Below are 16696 nucleotides of genomic sequence, written 5' to 3'. Positions count from 1 at the left end.
ACGGGGGGCGGGGACTATTGCGCTCGGCATCGCTACAATCGGCTAGCGATGTCGCAGCGTGCAAAGTACCCCTAAGACACACAGTTCCCACTGTCAGATGGCTTTAAAGCAAAATCTGTCAGCAGGGTCTTATTATGTAACCTAAGAGCAGCATGATGTACGCAACGCTCGGGGCAGTGAGCGGGATTAGTGGACTCACTGGACCACAGGGGGGACCCGGACATACCCTTTAGTAGGAGGGGCTCAACTAAGTGCCCACCGCGAGGCGGATGCAAGGTACCACTCCCAGGGTAGTGACCGAGACTGTGGCAGCGGATCCCCAGGACAGGTGACGGACTCAGGTACAGACACAGATGTAAGCAGGTACAAATGAGGAGACCGGGACAGACGACAAGCAGGTACAGACAGGTATGGGGGGCACGGCAGGGACAGACAGGTATGGGAAGAGAGATACAGGGTGATGGATACGGGGATAACGGGACTTGACAACTAGTTAGACAGACAGAACACTGACTAACTCAAGGTGTTGTGTAGGCACATCCCCAATGGAAGAGTACCCTAAATACATAGTGCATCTCAGTCAGAGGCTGAGAGGCATTTCCTGGAAATAGGGTCAGTGTGCGCGCGTCTTAAGTGCACTCCCGGGGAAACCTGTGTGGCATGCACAGCGCCCGGGAGGGGAGAAAGGCAGAAGAGCGTGTGGAAGGCCTCACGGCAACAGGGGGGGATATGACCCGGCCGAGACGGTGAGTAAGTTGGCGTCCCCACAGGAATACCGACGCTACGATTGGGCTGTGTTTTGCGATTTCAATAAAACCAGTGATTTAACATCATGAGATTAACACTACAAAACTAGCCGTGTCATGCCATATAGTCCTCCTACTCTGTGTAACTCCACTCCCATAACTAATTAGCAGCTTTCAGTCAATGCACAGTGTACACTGGAAGCTGCCATTCAGTTGTGGTGGCGGGTTATAGAGGGCTCAGCATTCAGAGGACTGCTAGATGTGCAGCAGAGAAAGCAGTGATATTATCAAAATGACAGCATTCAGAAAAGTGAGTGACATTGCTGGAATCAGGGTCTCAGCTTCTACATCATACTGCTCTCAGATTACATAGCAAAGACCTTGTAATAGGTTCCTTAAAACAATACCATCAGTAACAAACAAAAGCACCACTGGGGTAACTAGAACAGAGGAAGGAGGTTTTAAAGAATTTAGCATCAAATATGGAACATCTGCAAATTATAAGAATAGCAGAATTGGAGAAGAGAGGTGTATATATAATTAATATAATTATAATTTTGTAATACATCTTCGAGAAATCTGCTTCTTTAACTGATTTTTTGACCCAACATATGGGTAAAATCTGTAATATAATGTATTCAGTGAGGACAGTGTCGCATTACGGAGATAGGAGATGGCAGTTGGAGCTTTTAATATTCTATGTAGGGTTGGGAGGAGGGGACAGAGGACGACAGACCTTCTGCTACAAGTTATCCTGAAACCACAAAAATTTAAGAACAACTAGTACCATCTATCTCAGTAATGGGAAAATCTATATTCACTAAACCCATGCTGTATTTTTACGTGTGAATGAAGAATTTTGAGAATGAATGATCAGTCCTGTCAGAGAAAGGAGCAGATTTCTCTAATGAGATTTAATACAAAGTCTCTTATTTTCGTGACATGTTAATTTACATTGCACATTTCACTGCATATTTCATCCTTTCATCCAATTCAAAAGGGTGAAATTTGTGGCCAGTCCACATTTCCAAAACAAAAATTGCAACATTTTGGAGGTGTTTTTTTGATACTTCATATATTACGTTTGATTTTCTACTGTGAAAAATCATTAGTTGGATCAGCCCCGTACAGATGTACTCTAAAGGTCCATGAAACAGACAAACCTATTCTTCAAAACTGGCTAATATCTAGAGAATACCAAACTAAGCCCAACAGTAACCATCAATAAGCTATGTGGGCATAAATACTACTTTCCAAATATCCTCCCAGGAATAGGAGGTAAAGAACTATAAGATATGTCTATGTCTGCGGTAACAATACAGAATATCTGTGTCTACGGTAACAATACAGGATATCTGTGTCTACGGTAACAATACAGGATATCTGTGTCTACGGTAACAATACAGGATATCTGTGTCTACGGTAACAATACAGGATATCTGTGTCTACGGTAACAATACAGGATATCTGTGTCTACGGTAACAATACAGGATATCTGTGTCTACGGTAACAATACAGGATATCTGTGTCTACAGTAATAATACAAGATATCTGTGTCTACGGTAACAATACAGGATATCTGTGTCTACGGTAACAATACAGGATATCTGTATCTACGGTAACAATACAGGATATCTGTGTCTGCGGTAACAATACAGGATATCTGTGTCTACGGTAACAATATAGGATATCTGTCTACGGTAACAATACAGGATATCTGTGTCTACGGTAACAATACAGGATATGTGTCTACGGTAACAATACAAGATACAGTGCCTACAAGTAGTATTCAACCCCCTGCAGATTTAGCAGGTTTGATAAGATGCAAATAAGTTAGAACCTGCAAACTTTAAACAAGAGCAGGATTTATTAACAGATGCATAAATCTTACAAACCAACAAGTTATGTTGCTCAGTTAAATTTTAATACATTTTCAATATAAAAGTGTGGGTCAATTATTATTCAACCCCTAGGTTTAATATTTTGTGGAATAACCCTTGTTTGCAATTACAGCTAATAATCGTCTTTTATAAGACCTGATCAGGCCGGCACAGGTCTCTGGAGTTATCTTGGCCCACTCCTCCATGCAGATCTTCTCCAAGTTATCTAGGTTCTTTGGGTGTCTCATGTGGACTTTAATCTTGAGCTCCTTCCACAAGTTTTCAATTGGGTTAAGGTCAGGAGACTGACTAGGCCACTGCAACACCTTGATTTTTTCCCTCTTGAACCAGGCCTTGGTTTTCTTGTCTGTGTGCTTTGGGTGGTTGTCTTGTTGGAAGATGAAATGACGACCCATCTTAAGATCCTTGATGGAGGAGCGGAGGTTCTTGGCCAAAATCTCCAGGTAGGCCGTGCTATCCATCTTCAAATGGATGCAGACCAGATGGCCAGGCCCCTTGGCTGAGAAACAGCCCCACAGCATGATGCTGCCACCACCATGCTTGACTGTAGGGATGGTATTCTTGGGGTCGTATGCAGTGCCATCCAGTCTCCAAACGTCACGTGTGTGGTTGGCACCAAAGATCTCGATCTTGGTCTCATCAGACCAGAGAACCTTGAACCAGTCTGTCTCAGAGTCCTCCAAGTGATCATGAGCAAACTGTAGACGAGCCTTGACATGACGCTTTGAAAGTAAAGGTACCTTACGGGCTCGTCTGGAACGGAGACCATTGCGGTGGAGTACGTTACTTATGGTATTGACTGAAACCAATGTCCCCACTGCCATGAGATCTTCCCGGAGCTCCTTCCTTGTTGTCCTTGGGTTAGCCTTGACTCTTCGGACAAGCCTGGCCTCGGCACGGGTGGAAACTTTCAAAGGCTGTCCAGGCCGTGGAAGGCTAACAGTAGTTCCATAAGCCTTCCACTTCCGGATGATGCTCCCAACAGTGGAGACAGGTAGGCCCAACTCCTTGGAAAGGGTTTTGTACCCCTTGCCAGCCTTGTGACCCTCCACGATCTTGTCTCTGATGACCTTGGAATGCTCCTTTGTCTTTCCCATGTTGACCAAGTATGAGTGCTGTTCACAAGTTTGGGGAGGGTCTTAATTAGTCAGAAAAGGCTGGAAAAAGAGATAATTAATCCAAACATGTGAAGCTCATTGTTCTTTGTGCCTGAAATACTTCTTAATACTTTAGGGGAACCAAACAGAATTCTTGTGGTTTGAGGGGTTGAATAATAAATGACCCTCTGAATAAACTTTTCACAATTTAAAAAAAAAAATAAAAAAAGAAATAACATTCTTTTTTGCTGCAGTGCATTTCACACTTCCAGGCTGATCTACAGTCCAAATGTCACAATACCAAGTTAATTCCGAATGTGTAAACCTGCTAAATCTGCAGGGGGTTGAATACTACTTGTAGGCACTGTATCTGTGTCTACGGTAACAATACAGGATATCTGTGTCTACAGTAATAATAGAGGATATCCGTGTCTATGTTAATAACACAGAAGTATTTTATCTATAGAAATACATTCTAATTAGCAAAGCATGTCATGGTAAGTGTCACACATGGAGATTTTCTTCCGTTCTATAGAAGTAGATAACTCTACAATGTTGTTCCTGCAATAACCAAACATCAGAGGATGGCTAATGAACACCGATGAAATTAGGATGATCCCTCAGAAACAAGAGAACATTTGTATGAAATATTAACACAACAGTCCTTGTCCATACCAAAGTAACGTCTTAAGATCACAGTGGTCACAGGAATAGGCTGCTCCGCACCTTACTCATCTCACACTTACAGGCTACAGAATTTTTAGTTTGCTCAGTGACTTGACACTAATGCACCAATGATTTTCTAAATTACTTTTTTTGTTATTTGTAATTTTCCTGTGACCGGCAATACAGCTGCAGCCAAGCTCTGGCGCACAAGGTAAAAGTAAAGGTTCAGGACAGAGGGATAAAAAAAGGGAAGTGGCACTCGTATTATTAGACTGATAATACTGTTATAGGGTTTTTGTGGGTGAAAAATTAGGAAACGTAACGTAGATCTATCACCAAATAATGTAAACTATATGCACATATTATACAAGAATATACTGTATATTATCTTAGACATCGTTAATGTTTCAAAATGGCTACATAGTTTTATAAGTCCAGTTATAGACAGTGTGTAATATGCAGTCACTGTATTATAAGATAAATGACTGAGCCTCTACCGATGATCACAGGACAACCCAATAATTTCATTACCACTTAGAGCAGCCGGCACACTGTTAAACGGGTATTACCCTCATTAATCTTATGGCACATGGCTGGAATATACAGTGGAACCTTGGTTTAAGAGTAACTTGTTTTGAGAGCGTTTTACAAGACAAGCAAAGCTTTTTAAAAATTTGTAACTTGATTTAAGAGCAATGATTTGCAATAAGAGCAAATACTCACTGTGCACACTTGTGGTCTCATTCCTTCACCACGCTCTGACCCGATCTAGAGGTAACTTTCTGTACAGATGTACTGTATACCGTATATAGTATTCCATTGACCAGTACAGTATATACTATATACAAATAAGGAATTTAGTTCAGCTCACCACTCCAAAGCAGGTATCTCCAACTTCTGGTCCGGTGCAGGGAACAAGTGGTTTGGCTTCCACAGCTGAATAATCAGTCACATCAAGAGGAGGAGGAGGAGAGGAGATAAGATCCAGCACCGATGTAATAAAAAGATTCTTTATTCAAAATTCATAAAAAAGGTAACTCCAACGAAGTGCAGAATATATTTACCCTTGACGCGTTTCGGAGAAAGTAGACTCCTTATTCTACTCCTTAGTCTACTTTCTCCGAAACGCGTCAAGCGTAAATATATTCTGCACTTGGTTGGAATTACCTTTTTTATAAATTTTGAATAAAGAATCTTTTTATTACGTTGGTGCTGGATCTTCTCCTCCCCTCCTCCTCTTGATATACTATATAGCATGTCTATCAATTTACATTTGCGGATACAGTATTGTACTTTCTTTCTGCTAACCAGTACAGCCCATTGCTTGTACTGTAATCTGCCTGTGCAGTTTTCCTACTCCACATCTGGCTTAGTTCTGCCCTTATTTTGGGGAGAATAGACTTGGGGTGTTTTTTTGTGTATTGTACTAGAATAAAGGTTGTCATATTTATACATAATTTTTTCTCTATAGTACCTCCCGCACACCAACAATTTTATTGTAAGCTAACGTGCAGTTTAAAGGGAACTAAACATCAGGATTTTCGTGTATAAGCTGCAGCCAGTGCAGTACTGGCACTATCAGGCACAGTGTGTACATACCATTAGTGGGCAGCTCGGGTGTTTAGGCAGTGAAATCCAACTTTAAAGTTTGAAAATTCGTGCACTTTTTGATTGACGTAATGTCCGGGCGCGTTATGCACTTGTATCCTTGCCACCCCGCAGCCTGTTCCTCCCTCTGGTTGCAAATTTCTCTCTTCAGAAACATGGCGCCGGAGTTGGCACCTGCGCATAGCGCTTATCTCCGGCGCCATGTTTCTGAAGCCCGCAGTACTTAGTATTTTGCAGGAAGAGGGCGGCGTATGCGACCCCTTGTGACCGCGGGAGCACGCGTGGTCACAACAGGACTACAGAACAGCTGATGGGAGGACGCGATTACCTGCAGCTACGACACCGTGCCAGCACAGCAGCCGCCTAGGACACCGGGATGCCACAGGAAAAAGCCGACAGCAGGATTCTTCTCACTGTCCCGCAGGTATGTTTGGAGGAGGAGGTAAACGCGTCCTCCCATCAGCTATTCTGCAGTCCTGTTGTGACCACGCACGCTCCCGCGGTCACAACGGGATATGAAGAAGCGAGGGCGCATGCGCCGCTCTCTCCTGAAAAATACTAAGTACTGCGGGCTTCAGAAACATGGCGCCGGAGATAAGCGCAATGCGCAGGTGCCAGCTCCGGCGCCATGTTTCTGAAGAGAGAAATTTACAAACAACCAGAGAGAGGGAGGAACAGACGCCGGGGGGGCGGGGATACACGTGCATAACACGTCCGGACATTAGGAGAGAGGTGCACATGTCAATCAAAAAGTGCACGAATTTTCAAACTTTATAAAGTTGGATTTCATTGCCTAAACACCCGAGCTGCCCCCTGATGGTATGTACACACTGTGCATGATAGTGCCAGTACCGCACTGGCTGTACCTTATACACGAAAAACCTGATGTTTGGTTCCCTTTAATCTGTTTTATACTTTTTTTTTACTGTACTGTATTTTGTATTAGTGTACTGTGATAATTTTATATGAATACAGTACATTATTTTGTATTACTGTAATACGTTTGTATAAATAAAGTAAATATTTTTGGGCTGTGGAACGAATTGTTTGCGTTTCAGTTATATCCTATGGGAAAATTCGCTTTGATATAAGAGCACACTCCCGGAATGGATTATGCTCGTAATCCAAGGTTCCACTGTACCATAATATGATGATCTTGAGGTTCCCACTTGTGTGGTTGGCACCGGTCCAGAGGATAAAGGGACCAAGGAGCTGCCGGCCCCCACTGTGCAAAGAACTGTCATAATTTCTAAGAAAGTTGCAGAACGTTTTATTACACAATTAGGTTATGTGGGAAAAAAAGCAATAACTGAGGTTAGAAAAACAAATAATGGACACATGGAAGCCATTTACAAAACAATTAAGAAACAGCAGCAAAACAGCTAAACCTTCATCGGAGCCAGACATATTTGTGATGTTACATCTCGAGCTAAAAGCAATTGATGGAACCAGTGTTGTACGTGCAAGTATGCCGCACATTCTTACCAGATCTGAAGCTTTAATGGAGTCTCGTCAATAAAAACCGTCTTTGTCTTAAAATCAATGCCTGAAAATATGAGAAACCATGGTGAGAATTCTTTACAGCTGCTGTATTTAGCAGGATGAACAAAGTACAAAAAACCCCTTTATCAATTCTCAAACCCAATACTAATTTACTGGTGAATGAATGGAATGTCCTCTGACCACAAGTGGTGATGTCTTGTCAATTAGTCACCTGATCTGCAGCCAATCAGTGGGCTCACTGGTCAGGTGACTGATTGACAGCAGCACCGGAGCAGTGGGGGATTGAACATTTCTGTACTTTTTCTATATTTTACAAAAGTCCTGGAAAACCCTTTCATAAAGCTTTGAAGCCATTTTTTCCAAAGGCTCAGAAAGCTAGGAAGTAACTGCACAAGTAAGGCTACTTTCACACATCCGGTTTGAGCAGTGCGGCTCAATCCAGCTGTGAAACCTATGCAACGGATGCGGCGAAAACACCGCATCCTTTGCATAAGTTTTTACATGTGGCCCGTCCGTTTTTTCCGGTTGCGGCACGCTACTGAGCATGCGCAGTGGAAGAAACCGCATGCGGCGGCTGGATGCGTTTTTTTCTGCATCGCGCCGCATCCGGCGTCCATAGGCATGCATTGAAAAGTGCGCCGCAGCGGCCGGATGTGGCGCGATTTTTTTGCCGGACAAAAAAAAACGTTACAAGATACGTTGCCTCCGGCCGCCGCTTTACTTAATTTTGCCGCATCCGGAAAAAAAACGGATGCAACGCAAAGCCATCAGGCACAATCCGGTAACAATGCAAATCTATGGGGATAAAACGGATGCGGTACCGGATCCGTTTTACCCGTTTTTTTCCGGATTGTTCCTGATGGAAAAAACCTGATGTGTGAAAGTAGCCTAATACTCACCTTACCAATCACTTAATTCTCCCATGGAACTGCTTCTCAATTCCTCGTTAATCACTATGTTAGCTTCCAGTAATTATTGACATGGATTAATGATCACTGCAGACAATCACTGATCTCACCATTGCAGTCAATAATATACACTCCTTAACAATGAATTGCAACATTAAAAAGGAAAAGTCGTAGAATTATGGAAAGGACAGGATAAATAGACATGTTAATGATATGCAAATGATGAAAAAAAATGAAAACAACATTTTCAAAAATCTCAATTTATTCAATATCGTGTCTGAATATTATTATTATTATTATCTGAATACCATTAGCAGAAATACAAGCACTTACATGGCTTGGCTGCTATCAATGAGGTTATTACTGTGTCTTGTATTAGTGTTGGCTTCAATAGACACAATAGGGCTTATTTTTGGGGGATGTCTAATATTTTGTACTAGTGTCAGTGATTGGATTTCCAGTTAATGAAAAACGACTATTCACCCCTTCCCCCACCCATAATCCCATCCACCCCTCTGCTGGTGTCTGTGATTGGAACTTGTATTAATAAAGAAATTAATATTCACCCCGCCCATACCTGCGCTGACTGCACAGTCCCCTGCAGAGGCCACGATCAGCAAGGGGCCTGCACGCCACAAGCAGCATCAGAGGCCACAGCTGACAGCGCTTTATATCAGATGACAGATTTCCGGGCGCTCTGCAGAGCCGAGCTCTGTATACAGGTACTGCATTGATCCGCTGCTGGCCTCTGATTGGCCAGCGGCTGATCATAGCTGTATACAGCACTCCTAGCTGTGCAGTGCCAGTGAATCAGTCATCTGATATACAGCACTGACTGCACGGCCCCAGCACAGGAAACGTCAGGCAACGTTTAGCAAGGGGGCCATTAGCCTGCGCGCCGCCAGCAGCATGGGGGCTGCATGTGTGACGCCCTGGCCTATCAGGTCGTCATAAGGGTACTGTGCAGTCTGCCCTTATGCATGGTACCCGCTCCTCCTTGGTTACGGGTCCTGTCCCTTTGGTGTTGCTAAGAACAGGTATACACAAATCCTGAGGAACACTCTGCACCACAGCCACCAAACACCCATTGGGCAGCCTGAGGGGAATAGGGCCGCCCAGATGGAGGGATGGTAGAAGAAGGGCCAGTTGTAGTAAGAGAGTGTCAGTGAGTAGTGACAGGAAAGGTCACGCTGCGGAGCTGGGCTCCTGTACACGTCCCAGGTGCCAGACGTTGGCCTGGCCTGGAAGGAGCTGGAACCCCGGTCGCAGGGGGTAGTGGCAAGGGGCACGGTACTGCCACGGAGGGCAGGACGGCGGCCTTGTGCTACAACCGGGCAAGGTCCAGGGCACAACGGGGTATGCGGACCCTAGGCTGGGAAGTAGCTTTATGCACCCCAGTAAATCCCCCGACGAGGACGGAATCTTCATGAACCGCTCTCCACCCGCTCCAAAAACTGGGTACTAGCGCAACGAGGAGGATAGGCCTTCCCACAATCATCCAGAAAATCCCAAGTGTACACTGAGAGCAGGCTCACCTTGCTAGCCACGCAGGTGAGTGGGACCCGAATAGTTCTAGGCGAAAGGGTTCCACCAAGTTACACACAGTGCCAAGGACAAGGCTTCAGACCAACCAGGAACGCCAAAAGGGCATGGACCCAGCGTGTTCGGCTTAAGGCCGCAGGACATTCAGGACTTTGGTTTACCCGGTGTCCGTGTCAGCATCTTTGGACTGTGTGAGTACGTTGTGCCCCTTTTCCTCCAACGGGTCCCCAGCCTGCCCAGCACCGAGCCCCGGGACACCTTCCCCTGCCCAAGGAGGGGTTAACATCTCCAGCTGCCATCCCATCATTCTCCAACAGCAGCGGTGATATCCCATTTTTACCACGACCCGTGGGTGGCGTCACGAACACTATCCAATCCACCCTTTCATTCCCCCCCTTTTTATTTTCGAGCGGCCGTGTGATCCCGCCTCGGTCCGGAGACCCCTCGAGCCATTGCGGATCCGGATCCGAGCAGCCCGTCGGCTGTCGCCGGGGCGGCACACATGCAGCATACAGGCAGCAAGACACCTGCACTATGGGATGTGTGGGAGGTTGCAGGGAAGTGGGACGGGGGCTCCGGCGCACTGTACCTGCCCAGTAGGGCGGTTACATGTTGTCAGCTGTTATGCCGGTCTACAAGCAAGCATAAGCTCCTGCCCTTTCATCGTGACATCACAGGAAGCAGCAAAATCACGGCAGGAGCGGTCACATGATCGCTCTGAGCCGGGGGAGAGGGGCTGACAGCAGGGCAGGTAGGTAGTTACTATCTACTTACCTGCCCCAATGTAGAACAATAGTGTAATGACAAAAAAAACGGCAAAATAAGCCGGATAACCCCTTTAATCATACTCCAAAAAGGCTGAAAAATCCCGCTTGTGCTTATTATCATGGTAGCTCTTATTTTCAGGGAAACACGGTAGTAGTTATCTGAACAATGTTCTGTCACTGAATGCATTTGGGTAAATCAAGATCCGCTGCTGGTAGCTCTTTTGTAGTTTCTGACCAATGATGTCCCAGATGTGTTGATGGGAGACAAGTCCGGCGATGATGAACGTCATGGTAGCATGTTAAAGCCTTGCAGGCTGCGCACAAACAGTGCCAAATAAAAATAGGGGCCTGATTACCGTCATTTTTGCATTAACACCCGTTATTTTTGTGTAGTTGTTATGTATTTCGCCTGTAAATAACTTCTCTTTTATTTGTCTTTTTTATGCATACCTGAAACCCTGATTCATTATTTACGGTTTTCATGTCATTTGTCTTTTTTAGGTTTTGTGGTTTTTCCTTGTTGTTGTTTTTTTTGTTTGCACCATGTTCTTTAAAATGACGCATGTGCCACATGAATTTTAGGTAAAGTCAAAAATGGTCTTTATTTTTGTATTTAACTTCTTTACCACAACAAGTCACACCTGATAACCAACACATCAAATCCCTCAGTGAGGTGTGTGCTGGGGGAGGGGGCCTGGGTACATGTGCAACAAGTTTTGTGACTTTTCTAAAAAGTCACAAATGACGAATCAGGCAAAAAAAAAAAAACCCAAAACGCATTGGTGAACTACAAAACACAAAAAAAGGCAAACACCTAAAAGAAGCACAAATGGGAAGATGAATATGGTGCAAACAAAAAACACTACAAATGAGATAAAGGTGCAAATGCAATAAATCAGACCCAGAATTTTTGTGCAAACATTTCGACATTTTAATGGAACATGCGACTTTTTGCTTTAAAATAAAAAATGTCACAAGACAGGCAAAAATAAAGATATTTTGTGATTTTGTGTAAAATTCACATTTTGAAGAATTTGATGCAAAAATTGGCTATGAATGCCACAAGATGAACAAATGAAGAAGTGACTAAAAAATGCAAATGACGTGGACTTTTTGTTTTTGGGGGGTTAAATATATATTTCTTTAGTGGTTAGGACAAAAACTTAGTCCCACACAAAATACCTAAAATATATTCAATGGTTGATAATGTCCTTATCCGTCTGAAAAGCTCAATTACACCTCTTATGACTCTTAAAATAAATATCATTCACTTTTGGCCACCTGCCTCATCTTTAAGGTATTGAAGGAATGCAAGAAGAGAAGGAAAAAATCTGGCTCCCGCAGTAATAGTATGGAATGACATTTTGAACGTCCTATATTAAAAACATCTTTTTATTTCAAGCATTAAAAAAAAAAAAAAAAAAAAAAAGGAATCTCTTCTGGCCAACGCGTTTCGAGCAGTTTGCTCTTATGAGTAAGTGCAAACTGCTCGAAACGTGTTGGTCAGTGATTCCCATGTTTTTAATGGTTGAAATAAAAGATGGATTTTTTCCTTCTGTGCTTGAATACTTCATCTGTGTACCGGCTCAGGAACCTCCGCACCGCACCCTTGGCTGTGTTATCCATTCAAACACTTGAGGACTGGTGAGCTGATGGCCCTTTGTATTGGAGGAATGCAGCCATCTCCTGACAAGTTTATCCTGTTTTATTGTATGTATAACTTCCTTTTTTTAACCATTTTGCTTTAGGCTGCGAGAACCACGGATACCATCGACCGTATGTCTTATCTGTTACTGTCCCTTGAGATGATCAAACCCTGACATGACTCCACTTTTTTGTAGACTAATAAGTGAGCAAATAAGTGAAAAAGAAAAAAAAAAAAGTATGAATTGTGCCATAGGCTATAATGGGTCTATGTTCTCTCCGTTAAAATGGATAGAACACGTGCTCACAGGCTCTTGTAAATGGAGCCTTAGGCCCCTTTCACACGTAAGTGATTCTGGTGCGTTTGTGCTTTTTTTTAAACGTACCAGAATCACGGACATACGCAGACCCATTCTAATGAATGGGTCTGCTCACACGTCAGTGATTTGTCACTGCACGTGTCTCCGTGCGGCGTACCCGCGTGTGCGTGATTGCCGCACGGAGACATGTCCATTTTTTTCTGGCATCACTGATGTTCCACGGACCACGCAGTGGTGTGGTCCATGAAACACGTGCCAGAAAAAAAAACGTGCTTTTAAAATAAAAAACATTTTAACTCACCCGGCGTCCAGCGATGCCCTCTGCAGCCCGTTCTCCCTGCTGCTTCTAAGCCGGCTGATTACTGTCGCGCATATTCATGATGCACGACACAGCCGACCCGGAAGCAGTTGCTGCGGGGGTCAGGGCCGGCCGGATGCTGCACCGCAGGAGCGATCAGCACCATGGACAGCGGGAGCGCGCACAGGTGAGTTGATTTCTAAGTGCAATCACGGGCCACAGAGAACGAAGCCCGGATTGCACTTAGACAACCCACGTGTGCCGAGATTCTCGGCACACGCAGGGACATGTGCGTGTTTTACACGCCAGTGAAAAATGTCACTGTCTTTCACTGACGTGTGAAACGGGCCTTACATTGTGTAGTGTGGACAATTTTCCTTGTGGGACATAATCCCTTAACCAGAATTACTTCTTCTGCCTCTTAGGCCCGTTTCACACGTCAGTGAAAAACACAGACGTTTTTCACTGGCGTGTAAAACACGCACATGTCCCTGCGTGTGCCGTGAATCTCGGCACACGTGGGTTGTCTAAGTGCAATCCGGGCTCTGTTCTCCGTGATTGCACTTAGAAATCAACTCACCTGCGCCCGCTCCCGCTGTCCATGGTGCTGAATCCTCCCGCGGTGCAGCATCCGGCCGGCCCTGACCCCCGCAGCAGCTGCTTCCGGGTCGGCTGTGTCGCGCATAATGAATATGCGCAACAGTAATCAGCCGGCTTAGAAGCAGCAGGGAGAACGGGCTGCAGAGGACATCGCTGGACCCCGGGTGAGTTAAAATGTTTTTTATTTTAAAAGCACGTTTTTTTCTGGCACGTGTTTCATGGATCACACCACTGCGTGGTCCGTGGAACATCAGTGATGCCAGAAAAAAATGGACATGTCTCCGTGCAGCAATCACGCACACGCGGGTACGCTGCACGGAGACACGTGCAGTGAAAAAATCACTGATGTGTGAGCAGACCCATTCATTATAATGGGTCTGCGTATGTCAGTGATTCTGGTACGTTTAAAAAAAAAGAAAAGCACAAACGTACCAGAATCACTGACGTGTGAAAGGGGCCTTATTTGTATGCGGGGTTCTACCTGTAAAACAAGAAATGTATCCCAAGAAGGAAAACAGATCTACTTCTAAATCCTAAAAAAAATACTCTGAATCTATTGTTTGGCTTTGCACACACCTTTTCCCCATGTTTTGTTTTTATTTATTTTGATATTGGGGTTTTTTGTGGCATTTTTATCTTGCTATGACTATGGCATTCATTTATGTGATTTTAAATTCTGACAGCGAAGGTAAAAACACAATGTTACAACATGTTGCATTTGGGAAAAAAAAAAAAAAAAAAAGTCTAAAATGCTTAATTATTTTTGGTCAAAGGCTACGAGAAGCGCCTGTTTCTTGGAAAAACACTGCATGGAAAACCAGTTTTAAAGTAAAGCTGTCATGAAGATTTTATATCCAAAAGTAATGCCATGTAATAGCGGCACTTTACTGATCCTTTGCTTGTAGAAAAACCATTTTGAACTTTTAGAGAAATAAAACATTGAAACTAATACTATACTAATGAGCCGCAATACAGGGAGGTGCGACATTGCACCTGTAGTTCTCCTGCCTCCCTCCCTAATACCCGCTGGTCTCTGTCAGACAGGTCACTTATTTCAGTGGTCTCTTTTCACTACTGAGATCTCTCACCAGCGCCGTCAGTCCTACAAAGACGCATTTGGTCTTGTGATGTCATCAGGACCTTACTGTACATGCACCGCCACAGCCACTGACGGCACCGGGGAGACATCTCAGTACTGAGCGCAGGTCACTGAAATAACAGTGAATTGTTAGAGTCAGGTGGATAGCGAAAGAGAGAAGAAAGAGAGAGAAAGAAAGAGAAAGAATGAAAGAAAGAAAAGAGAAAGAAAAAAAAAGAGAGAAAAAAAAAAGAGAAAGAAAAGGAAAGAAAGAAAGAAAGAAAGCGAGAAAGCGATAGAGAAAGAAAAGAGAAAGAAAAAGAGAGAAAGAGAAAAAAAAGAAGAGAAAGAGAAAGAGAGAAAGAAAGAGAGAAAAAAATACAGAGAAAAAAAAAGAAAGACAGAAAGAAAAAGTAAGAGAGAAAGAAAAAGAGCATGAGAGAGAAAGAAAAGGAAAGCTGCAAGTGCATTGTCCTGCTGCACTTGCAGCTCGTTTGCATATACTTTCAATGTTGGATTTCTCTAAAAGTTCACAACACATTTCAACAAGAAAGGTGAGGATTTATTCAGCATTAAAGCACATTTTCATACATGCCATTAGTTTGTGGTATAAAATCCTGATGACCGGCTCCTTTAAGAAGTGCTATTGAACAGCGAAGACAAAAAAAAAAAGAAAAGAGAAGATAAGCCACTTTATTCCCCTGGCAATTCATTGTAGATGTTTCCGTAGTCTCCTCTTCGTCTATCTATACAAGCCAATCAGTGAGATTGTTGGCCACATGCTGAGCGTTGATGCCAGTAATATGGTATGCGTCTAGCAAGGATACTGATTGTCTGCAGTGGTCATGTGCAGTCATAGTGTGATGCCCTGGCCTATCAGGTCGTCACAGGGTATTGTGCATCTGCCCTTCTGCACAGTATCCACCCTCCTTGGTTACGGATCCTGGTCCTTTGGTGTTGCTAACAGTTTGGGAAATCAAAATCCTAGGAACACTTTACCTACCAGACACACCATTGGGGGGCCTGAAGGGAATAGGACCACTCACATGGGGGGTTGATGAGGGGAAAGTGAGGAAAGTGACAGTTGTGTTTGGAGAGTTGAGAAGTGGAGAGTGAAAGGAGAGGCTCTCTTGAGGAGAGGCCACGGAGGAGAGCTCCTGTATACTAGGTGGCAGACGTTGGTCTGGGCCTGGTAGGAGCTGGAACCCCGGTCGTAGGGGGCAAGGGGCACGGTCTGCCGAGGAGGGCAGCCGGCGGCCTTGAGCTATCACCGGGCAGGGGTCAGGGACACGACGGGTTACGTGGACCCTAGGCTGGAAAGTAGCTTCACGCGTTCCAGTAATTTACCCGACGGGGGTGAAGACTTCAAGTGTCATCCCAACCCGCTCCAAAATCGTGGTACTAGCGCACCGATGGGATAGGACTTTCCCACTACAGTCCAAAGAAATCCTACGCATGAACCCTGAGAGCAAGCTCACTCCGTTAGCCATACGGGTGAGCGGGACCCGAGGAGTTTCATACCCACGGGTCCAATAGTGAAAGAAGTGCCAATGACAGGGCTGCAGATCAACAGCAACACCAAGGGCACAGACCCCAGCGTGCTCTCCGCAAGCTGCAGTGGTGCTCAGAATTCTGGTTTACAAGCTGTCGGTGTGGTTATTCCTGGACTGAGTGAGTACACTGAGATACCCTGTTCCTATACCAGCGGCACCCAATCACCAACCATCCGACGGGCCCCGGGACACAAACCCCCTACCCACGGAGGGGTTAAAACATCAAGCTGCCACACTATCGTCACCGGGCTAACCAACCTCAGCGGGTGGTCCCTCACATTACCACGCGCCGTGGGTGGCGTCACAAACTTTCCAAAAAAAAACCCTGTACATATCCCCCCCCCTTTTCATTCAAGTGTCCGCGCGGACCCCCGGATCCGGAGACCCCTTGAGCCACCGCAGATCTGGATCCAAGAGGCTCGGCCGCTGGCACGGGGGCGGTACACCTCAAAACAATAGCACATT

At 44.7% G+C, this 16696-nt stretch overlaps 1 protein-coding gene across 1 annotated transcript in view; it reads right to left on the bottom strand.

The window, feature by feature from the left end:
* Nucleotides 1-16696, bottom strand: part of LOC142244163 (ras-related protein Rab-8A-like) — a 42532-nt gene that overhangs the window by 24779 nt on the left and 1057 nt on the right. The window contains exon 2 of the mRNA XM_075316360.1: nt 7504-7564. Coding sequence (XP_075172475.1) covers nt 7504-7564 — 61 coding nt within the window. The remainder of the gene's footprint in view (nt 1-7503; nt 7565-16696) is intronic.

Source organism: Anomaloglossus baeobatrachus, chromosome 6 (genome assembly GCF_048569485.1).
Source record: "Anomaloglossus baeobatrachus isolate aAnoBae1 chromosome 6, aAnoBae1.hap1, whole genome shotgun sequence".
Classification (NCBI taxonomy): domain Eukaryota; kingdom Metazoa; phylum Chordata; class Amphibia; order Anura; family Aromobatidae; genus Anomaloglossus; species Anomaloglossus baeobatrachus.
The sequence above is the reverse complement of the archived record's forward strand: the minus strand, read 5'-3'. Positions and strand labels throughout refer to the sequence as shown.